This window comes from Chinchilla lanigera, unplaced genomic scaffold (assembly GCF_000276665.1).
Source record: "Chinchilla lanigera isolate Chin_1 unplaced genomic scaffold, ChiLan1.0 scaffold00011, whole genome shotgun sequence".
Taxonomy (NCBI): Eukaryota; Metazoa; Chordata; class Mammalia; order Rodentia; family Chinchillidae; genus Chinchilla; species Chinchilla lanigera.
In genome coordinates, this window is record NW_004955412.1 from 24,940,652 (window position 1) to 24,950,976 (window position 10,325).

The following is a 10,325-nucleotide window of genomic DNA, read 5'->3' on the forward strand; positions in this document are numbered from 1 at the left end:
TTGTTAGTTTTGTAAGGGTAAATGTTTAGCATTTCACAGTTATGTGTGGTATTGAGTGTGGAGTTTTTTGGATGCTGTTTTTTTTTTTTAACATAAAATATTATTTTCTCTGCAGACAAGTTGAGAGGTGTGACAGTTAACTAAGATATGTCAGCCTGACTTGAGTAAGATAGTCCTAGAAGATTCATGAAGTAATGGGTGTGTTTTTGGTTCATTGATGTGTAGACCAGCTTCCTGAGGAAGGAAGACCCACCTGGGTTGGGAGTAGAGTGGACCACTAGGATTGCCGTCTGGACGGAATAAAAGAAAAAGATAGTGTTTTCTTTGCGGGGCGGGGAGGCCCTCTGTTCTTTGTCATCACCTTTTGACTTTTGTCTCAAGTCACTTCAGGCTCCTAGTGAGACTCTTCGGGCTTCTGACACAGATTCACATATGTGACTACAGTAAGCTTATATGATTCGAGTTTGGCCTGGTACTAGATCCTCTTGCTCTCCAGTGTTCTGATCATCATTTTTGAGTCTTCTGCCTTTCATTATATACATCAAGCTTTGTAAAAATGCCTTTGTATATTTACATATATGTATATTTATTTGATTCTGTTCCTTTAAGAGGACCTTAATATGAAACGATTATAATTAGTAAGATATGATTCATGAAACACTCAAATAAGTTATCAAAATTTTCCATTGAGTGTTTATGGACTGAGTACTACTGATAATGTTACTTATAGCAAGAACAAAAAATAGAGATATTTCTATGCAATATTTATTTATATGTATCTTATTTCTGGGAACTCAGGGTCATTGAAATAAAATAAATGAGGATCTGACAGAGAGTGGGGAAATAACAGAGCTTTTTCAGAATGAAAAAGCTGGAAAAAGCTGGACTTCTGTTTCTCACTTAATTGCTCAAACAAGTACCTATCTAAAATTTTTTCTTCTCTTCCTACAGAGATTCCAAGAAGGAGATGACAGAAGGAGATCATTCCACAGTGATGGAGTTTATTCTTGTTGGGATACCAGAGAAATCACAACTCAAGATTCCTCTCTTCCTCTTCTTTCAAGCAATATACATGTTCACTCTGGTGGGGAACCTGAGCATGATCACCTTGAGTGGGCTCAGTTCTCACCTGCACATCCCCATGTACTATCTTGTCAGCAGTCTGTCCTTCAGTGACCTCTGCCATTCCACTGTCATTACCCCCAAGATGCTGGTGAACTTTGTGATGGAGAAGAATGTCATCTTCTACTCCAAGTATGTGACTCAACTATACTTCTTCCTTGTTCTTGGTATCTCAGAGTGTCACATGCTGGCTGCCATGGCTTATGACAGCTATGTCACTATCTGTAAGCCCTTACTTTACAATGTTACCATGTCTTCTCGAGTCTGTTGCTGGATGGTAGCTGGGGTGTACAGCATGGGTTTAGTTGGTGCCGCAACTCACACACTGTGCATGCTGAGGGTGCTTTTCTGCAAGGCAAATGTCATAAACCATTTCTTCTGTGACCTTTACCCACTACTGGAGCTCTCCTGTTCCAGTACTTTTATCAATGAGGTAGTGGTTCTGAGCTTCAGTGCACTTAATATTCTTCTTCCAACTCTGAGTATATTTGCATCCTATATCTTCATCATAGGCAGCATCCTCCACATTCGCTCCACTACCGGAAGGTCCAAAGCCTTCAGCACTTGCAGCTCCCACATCTTGGCTGTTTCTGTCTTCTTTGGCTCTCTAGTATTCATGCACCTGCAGCCCTCATCAGTCAGCTCCATGGACCAAAGGAAAGTGTCCTCTTTGTTTTACACTATTATTGTCCCGATGCTGAATCCCCTCATCTACAGTCTGAGGAATAAGGATGTGAATGTTGCCCTTAAGAAGTTCTTTGGAAAAAAGAAAGTTCTTATGAAGAAGTTTTTACTTCAGTAAAAATTTACAATTTTTTTGTCTTAGTAAGGAAACAGTCCAGTGACTGCATGGTATATCCACAGTTCATGAGATTACTTCTGGGATTTATTGAACAAAAAGTAGCAAGGTAGGTCTGAGTTGATGTATTCAAACCTACTGAAGACACCACCTCTCTGGATGGCCCAGAATCCATCTACTCAAAATCATTGTTATCACTCTATGCACTTTTGTAAATTCTTTAATTGCCTCTATATGATTGACTATGACTTATATGTATTAAACATAGCTCCTTTAATTCAATATTTATCTATCATAATTCAGGAAGTAAATGTTTGCTTATCATCAGATCTCTAAATTTTATCTCCCTAACCTTTAATTAAGTGAACTGATAAACACTTTTTGAAATTGTGATTTTCAAAATATATAATTTTTGCTTTTTGAAATATACAAAATATAATCCCTCATTCTGTGTAAAACTGTCTTAAATAATGTGATGAGAGATATAACAGCTTCTGTACACAAGGAGACACCTGTATATTGGAAAATATTGGAAATATGAAACCGATATAGTTTTTAGGTTGTTTTTGTGATACATCTATGCAACATTCCTTGCTGCACAGTTTTGGTATTACCCTTTCTGTTTACAGACAAATGTCTACTCATTTTCCTCCATTCCCAAAAAGACAGTTTTTTAAAAATTCCAACCATGGGGCTGGGGATTTAGCTCAGCGGCAAAAGCGCCTTCCTGGCAAGCACAAGGTCGTGAGTTCGGTTCCCGGTACCAGAGAAAAACCAAAAAAAAGAAAATTCCAACCAGCTTTATGGACTCTCAGATTGAAAACTGATGTTCTTTCACTATTGCATTCTTATGAGTTCTTCGTTCAAACAGAAAATTACATTTAACAAATTATGTCCTGACTAATGACAACACCTCTTCCGTACAAAGCTCTCTGTCTATTGTAGGAAGAAATATTTTCTTGAGGGGCTGAGATGGTGGTGGCCATCACAGCAGACTTCAGATAGAAGCAGTTTTTAGCTTCTGTATTAGTCTCTATTAGGTTTGTCAGTACACACACACACACACACACACACACACACACACACACACACACACCCCTTAAACCAGAAGATGACTTAAGAAGTAATATCTTAATTCTGCTCAGCTCATTCCTATAATATTGCCATCATTCTTGATGCTCCTTTATTCTGAAATGACTTTTGCCTCCATTCCATCTTTCTAAATTTTAAATAGATTTCAGTGACAAACAGAAATGTTCATTCTTCCACATTTATCCTCATTCTGGGTTCCTATAAGATACACCTCTGCTTCACTAAACATATTGGTATAATGACAGACATTGACTGCTTTTTACTTTTTTATTTTTCCTCTTGCTATAAATCACTTTAAACAATTCGTTTAGTGTATGTCTTAAAAACTTGCTCAATTTTTGAATATTTTAATGTACTGGCATGAAACTCACTGGAACTCTAACATCATCTGTCACATTCTTATAATCTGTATTCAAACAAGAATACTGAATCACTACACCAAACACTGGACAAGCAGTGAGAAAAAGGGGGAAAATCTAATTGTGAATTTTTTCTAGAGTTGGTACTGATGGGATAAGACTCTCCTTGGAGGCCATTATCATTGATCCTATTCATACCCTTATTGTCTTTACCCAGCATAGAAACTCTGCCTTTCACCCAACCTTTACAGCAAGCACTAGCTTCATCAGAGATCTGGATGAGTTAGATCTGGATTAGTGGTCTGTTATCTACTCACATCTGTATTTTCCTCTCTAGAAGAATAGAAAAAAAAAAATGTAACACTGAAATCTTGGAAGAAGGGGCTGGTGTTATAGGTCAGTGGCGCAAGCACCTGCCTGGCAAGTGTGAGGTCATGAGTTTGATTCCTAGTACCAAAAAAAAAAACAAAAAACAAAAAACAAAAAAAAAAAAAAACAGAATTTGAAATCTTGGAAGAAGGAGGGTTATGTCATGGAGTGTGTGTTTAAAATCTTTGAATCGACGATCTTAGGCTTTCCCCAGAGCTAATAGAAATGAATATGATTATTTTTCTGTCTCATCCTCTTTCTAAAGACCACACTTATAGTCACAGGCCCTCTTATTATCTCTGTGACACTTTAATATAAGATTATGTTAAAGATGACTTTACTTATTTTGACTCAGGCACTATGAGGGCTTTATTTAGTTAGTCTGAATATATTAACTTATGGTCAAGCTTCTCCAAACATACTTCTGTCAAGATTTAGTATATGCCAGGTACTATATCCCACACTTTACTGAGTTTACAATGTACTATGGAAGAAATTCTAGTAAATTGCTCATAATAATTACTACAAAATTAAATATGTGTCAGATGTGAACATAATGAACACATTTATAGGGAAATAGAATATAAAACAGTATTTTCTTTGAAAAAACAAGCAAATTATCAATTCTTTAGAAAACTAATCAATAGAAATAAAGATAACACTCAATAAAATTAGAGGCAAAAGTAGGAATTAAAAATACAATTTAAATTTAAATATTCATCAGGGAATGTTTTGAATAGCCATATGCTAATAAAATGGAAAACCTAGAAAAAGTGGACACATAGGACATACTGAAATTAAACCAGGAATATATACAAAACTAAGTGAATAATTAATAAGCAGTTAGTTTGAAACAATAATAAGGGAGCTGGGGATTTAGCTCAGCGGCACAGCACCTGCCTGGCAAGTGCAAGGTTGAGAGTTCGATTCCTGACACCGGAAAAAAACCAAAACCAAAAAAAATAAAATTAAAAGAAACAATAATAAAAAGTTTTCAACAAAGCACAGCCTACAACTGAATATACCAGATTTTACAGGTGAATTAATAGCAATGCTCCTCAAAATACTGCAAAAAAGAGAAGTGGAAAGAACCCTCCCAAATCCATCCTATAAAGCCAGAATTACCATAATATTGAAATCTGATAAGAGAATGTACCTACACAAACACACAGATAAATGTGTATGTGCCTGCACAAACACACACACACACTAGAGATGCATAAAACTGCAACATAAATGCAAATATCATGCAAATACCATCACCAAATAAATGCAGAGCAAATTCAGCAACACAACGCAAAAATCATACCTAAGATCAAGTGGATTTCATGTCAGTGTTACAAGGACAGCTGAATGTACACAAATCAATAAATGTAATATAGCACATATATAAAATCAAGCATAAATACCATATGATCACCTGAATAGAAAAAAAGCTTCTGACAAATTTTAACATCTGTTATGCTGAATCCCTGAGTAATTTCGGTATGGAACGATTACACTGCATCAGAATAAAGACTATATATTACAAACCTGACTGGGGAAAAACGAAAAGCATTTCCTCTAAATTCAGAAACAAGACAAATGTGTCTACTCTTATCAGTCATGTTTAATATAATACTAGAAATTCTAATCAGAGTGATCAGGGAATAAAAAGAAACTGCACAAAAATATCAGTGGAGAAAGTCATATTATTCTGTTTGCAGATAACATGATTCTAGAACTAGCAAACTCACCAAGAGATATTTACTCCACTAAAAGATATTTACAACTGATAAAAAAATACAGTAAAGTAACAGGATATAAGAATAATTTTTTATATAGCAATAATGAGCTCACTGAAGAAGATACCAAGGAAGGAACTCTGTTGATTATAATTAAAAAATAAAATATCAAAGATTAAACTTAAATATAAATTAAATATTATATATTTATACTATATTATGTTATAATATGTAATTCAAAGTATATTATATATAACTACAATAAAAATTATAAATAGGCATTAAAGAAGGCACTAGAATGTGGAAATACCTCCCATTTGCATGGATTGGAAAAATTAAGATTGTTAAAATGGCCACACTATACAAAGCAATCTACAGATTCAATGCAAAAAGCATCAAAATACCAATGACATTTATTGCAACTATTGTCTCAAAAATACACACTTTATGAATATTGAGTAAAAATTTTGTGCATAAACAGTTTGATATGATGGTAATTTTTATGACATGCGTGTTTTTATTCTTCTTCAATATTTCTATTTTATTTCTAGTAAGAAATCAATCCTCTTTGTGCCTTAGTCTTTTTAGATACTGTTCTCAGGTCTTTGGTAGTAACTAAATGAGATTCATTTGAAATCTTAATGAATGTTCATTCTATTCAGTGCCCAAATTGAAATGTTCCAAGAAGTACAACTTTATGAGCATATCATATTAGTCTGAATATAATCAGAATTGATGAAAATACAAGCCTTTAAAATTTTAAAGATTTTGATTATTGTCCCTGATTTGGTATTTTTCCCATTTGAGAAATCACTTTAAGAATTCCCATAGTGCCTGTTTTAACATTTTTCTGAAATTTTGAATTTTTAAACTTCTGGGCATAAAACTCATTAGAGCTCTAACAATATTTCTCACAACTTCCCCTTAACTCTGAATCTAACAAGAACACTTAATCACACAAATGTGACAATATTAAACACTTGAGAAGCAGTGGGGAAAAGGGAAATTGTAACTGTTTCTTCTCCCCAGAGCTGATACTTGTGGGATAAGATTCTAGTGGGAGGTCATTATCATTGTTGGCTCCTAATCAGACTTTTGTACATGGTATACACAATTGTCATTTCAACCAGCCTTTGCAGAAGGCCAATAGCTTTGGGCTTTAGCTTCATCAGATGTTAGGACTCAAATGACTTCATCAAATGTTAATGATTCAAAACATACCTTGGGCTTATCAGAGGTTTATATTCTCAGAACCTCTCTTTTACTTTCTTCCTTTTAAGGGAGTAAAAAAGAAAAATACAGAACCCTGAACTCTCTGGGAAGCAGAAGGGGTATGTTTCTATCCCTATTCTTGCCTTTTTAATTTCTAGATTTTTTTGCCTGCAGTATCTTTCATGGTGTCAGTAGAGATGCAGATGACAATTGATCTGTCTTTACTGGTTCTCATTCTAAGAGCCAAACATGCTGATGAACACTAGTTGATCTTTTTGTCCTCTATCGTATGAAATTATACCAAACACTTCTTTGTTTACCAGTTTTATCTCAGAAAGTGTGAAGACTTTATTCAGTTACTTTGAGTCTGTATTCACTTACCTGTAAACCTCTTGCAAAAATTTTGTCAAATGTACTTTTGAGACTTGCTATATGCAAGATACTGTGATGAGTACTCGTTTACAAATTAGTGTACTAGAAGGGCTGGTAGGTGGCTTCTAGATTATACAATTAAGTATGTGCCACATGTGAACTTAAGGAGCATGTTTATATGCAGATAGAAAATGGCTCTGTTAACAGAATTTCACTATTAAAGTTCTTAACTAAGGGGTCTTTATTACATAAGATTTTTACAATAAGCTAATAGAGAAATTAAAGGAATATTATGAGCTAAAAGTCAGTGTCTAATAAATGTCTAATGCTTTTGTGGAATAAGCGTGTCATATGATACTTGTTTTAAAATAAGGAAGGAAAAAATATTAAATTCTGTTGTTCTTCAGCACACTTCATTGACTTCCATTCTGCACTTGCACCATAACAGCACTTTTTTGGTAGGGCCTGCATCACCATGGTATTTATCTCATCTTTTAGTCTACTTCCTAATCCTCTCTAGATGGTAACAGTCTAAAGAGTAGGGGTTATATATTACTATTTCTCATCCAGAGTGCCATAGCAAATGTATTTGCTAATGTTATCACTGTTAAATTCATTTTAATATTTTTTGCATATATATAATTTATTATATTTTATACATTTAAATATTATTTTATTATCCCTTGAACAAGCACAGCCTGAGAGTGTTTTTTTATATGAATCTGTTTTCAGGTGTATTGGTAATTTATGTATCTCAAACATGGAAATATTTATTCAGATACTCTGACCATATTTAAATAGGAATACTTATTTTTTAAACTTTTAAGATGCTAATAAATATAAGATTTTCATCAGATATATAATTTGAAGTTTTTTTATTGTATATGTTGTGTTTTAACTTTTGGGACTGTGCTCTTTAAAACAATCGAAAAATGTTGTGATTCACAATTTACTATTTTTTTCTACAGTAACTGTGGTTTTGGTATCTTATCTAACAAATAATTATTATCAAATCCAAGGCCACCAACATTTAGGCCTGTGGTAGTTTTTCCTGATTTTTTTATAGCACTAGCTCTTTCATTTAGTGCTATGAGGAACTTCTTGAGGATGGTACAAAAAAGAGTTCCAAATTAACTTTTTCAGGTACCTATATAATGGCTGTAGAACCATTTATTTTAAAAAAAACTATTGTTTCCTTTTAGAATTATCATAAATATCTTATAACAATTCAATTTGTTTTAAGAGTGAGCTTACTTCTGGTCGGTTAACTCTATACCATTGATCTGTATATCTACATTCAATACTGTCATACTGTCTTGACCACTCTTGTAATGTTTTCAAATGAGGAAATACGACACCTCAGACCTGATTTTTACCTTTCAATTTTGCTCTAGTTACTCTAGCTTTTTTATCTTTAAATAGGAATTTGGGGAGTGACCTGTATTTCCTGTGTGGAGTTGATACGGGTACATAACACATCCTAGGTCTTTTCTCATGCCCTTTCTTTCCCTCTCCTCCTCCTTGCATTCCTGATCCACTTTCTGTTTGAGAAAAATCTATCTTCTGATGTCGTATTACCTAAGAGTATTTTTGCTCTTTACTTATATTTTGGATTTCTCATGTAAGTGACATCATGCTATATTTAAGCTTGTATGTATGACTTTATTTTTCATTACAACTGAGTAGAAATAAAATTGAGTTTATGTGTAGATCTTCAGTTCTATCAACTTAACTATAGTTCTAATAGTCTTTTCCATAGATTCTTTGAGATTTTGTCTAGATAGGAATATGCATTTGCAAATAGATGCAAGAATAAGTAGCTATTGCTTTCCAGCACGGATGCTTTTCATTTCATTTTGATGCCTGATTGCCCTAGCTAACCCCTCTAGTTATGAATGAAAGAAAGTGGACAACTTGTGTTATTCGCTATCACAGAGAAAAAACTTTAGTCCAATATGAGTACAGTATTGACTGTGGGGATTTTTTTGATTCTTTTGTTATTTTATTATAAATTTTCTCTGCAGAGAAATGGAGAGAGGTGATGGTAATTGTGGCATCAAACTGACTTGAGTAAAAACCCCTAACATTAAGAAAGTTCTGGGTGTGTCTGTGGACCATTGTCATGTAGGACAGAAAACTAAGCTGTGGGGAGATTCACCAAGGATGTGGGTGGTACCAATAATTAGTTTTGTGGCCCGGACAGAATGAAAACTGAAAGAATGACTCGTTCCCTTTTTGGAAGTACTCTGCTGCCTCTCAACATTTGTCTCGTTTCCTCAACCTTCCAGCACAGATGCTTCAGCCTTCCAACACGGGCTCTCACAGATGACTCCAGGGAACTTCTTGGACTTCAGCTTTTGAATCTGATTAGATCTTCAGGCCTCTGCAGTAGGCAGATCATCATTTTGTGCTCTTCTGCTGTTGATTTGGTAAACCTAATGATATTTTTTGTATGATTATATGTAATTTTTACATCAATTCTCTTGTTTTAGGCAACTGTAATCACAAAGGGTTATAATTAGTCAGGTACAATGAAACCTAAAATAATCAAAATTCTTTGGATGTTCATGGACTGAATGCTGCTAATTATCACACTTATAGTGTGCCACAAAACAGAGAGATAGCTCTATAAATTATTTAACTGTATGTCTCATATATCTGGGATCTCAGTTAACTGACATAATAGAAGTGAAGAGCTGAAAGAAAACTGGATATACAAAGATGAAAAAGTCTTCATTCTGTTTTTTGCTTCATTGTTGGAATAAAAAAAAACTCATAAAATTTTTCTTCTTTTCCTTCATAGAAAGCCCAGAAGGAAATGGCAGAAGGAAATCATTCCGTAGTGACTGAATTTATCCTTGCTGGGTTAACAGAGAGGCCTGAGCTCCAGCTGCCCCCCTTCCTCCTCTTCCTGGAAATCTATGTGTTCACAGTGGTGGGGAACCTGGGCATGATCACCTTGATCAGTCTCAGTTCTCACCTGCACACCCCATGTACTATCTCCTCAGCAGTCTGTCCTTCATTGACCTCTGTCATTCCACTGTCATTACCACCAAGATGCTGGTCAACTTTGTAACAGAGAAGAACGTCATCTCCTACCCCGAGAGTATGACTCAACTCTTCTTCTTTACAGGTTTTCTATCTCAGAGTGGCACATGCTGGCTGCAATGGCATATGACCACTATGTTGCCATCTGTAACCCCTTGCTTTACAATGTTACCATGTCTTCTCAAGTCTGTTGCTGGATGGTAGCTGGCGTGTATAGCATGGGATTGG

General features: G+C 34.8%; 1 protein-coding gene and 1 pseudogene across 1 annotated transcript; both read left to right on the forward strand.

The window, feature by feature from the left end:
- Window positions 1-964: 964 nt before the first annotated feature.
- LOC102025337 (olfactory receptor 150-like) lies at window positions 965-1,924 on the forward strand. Its single transcript, XM_005378642.2, has one exon. The coding sequence runs from the start codon at window positions 968-970 to the stop codon at window positions 1,922-1,924; it is 957 nt and encodes a 318-aa protein (XP_005378699.1). The 5' UTR covers window positions 965-967.
- Window positions 1,925-9,867: 7,943 nt separating this feature from the next.
- The window catches only part of LOC102025670, a 4,099-nt pseudogene continuing 3,641 nt past the window's right edge, over window positions 9,868-10,325 (forward strand).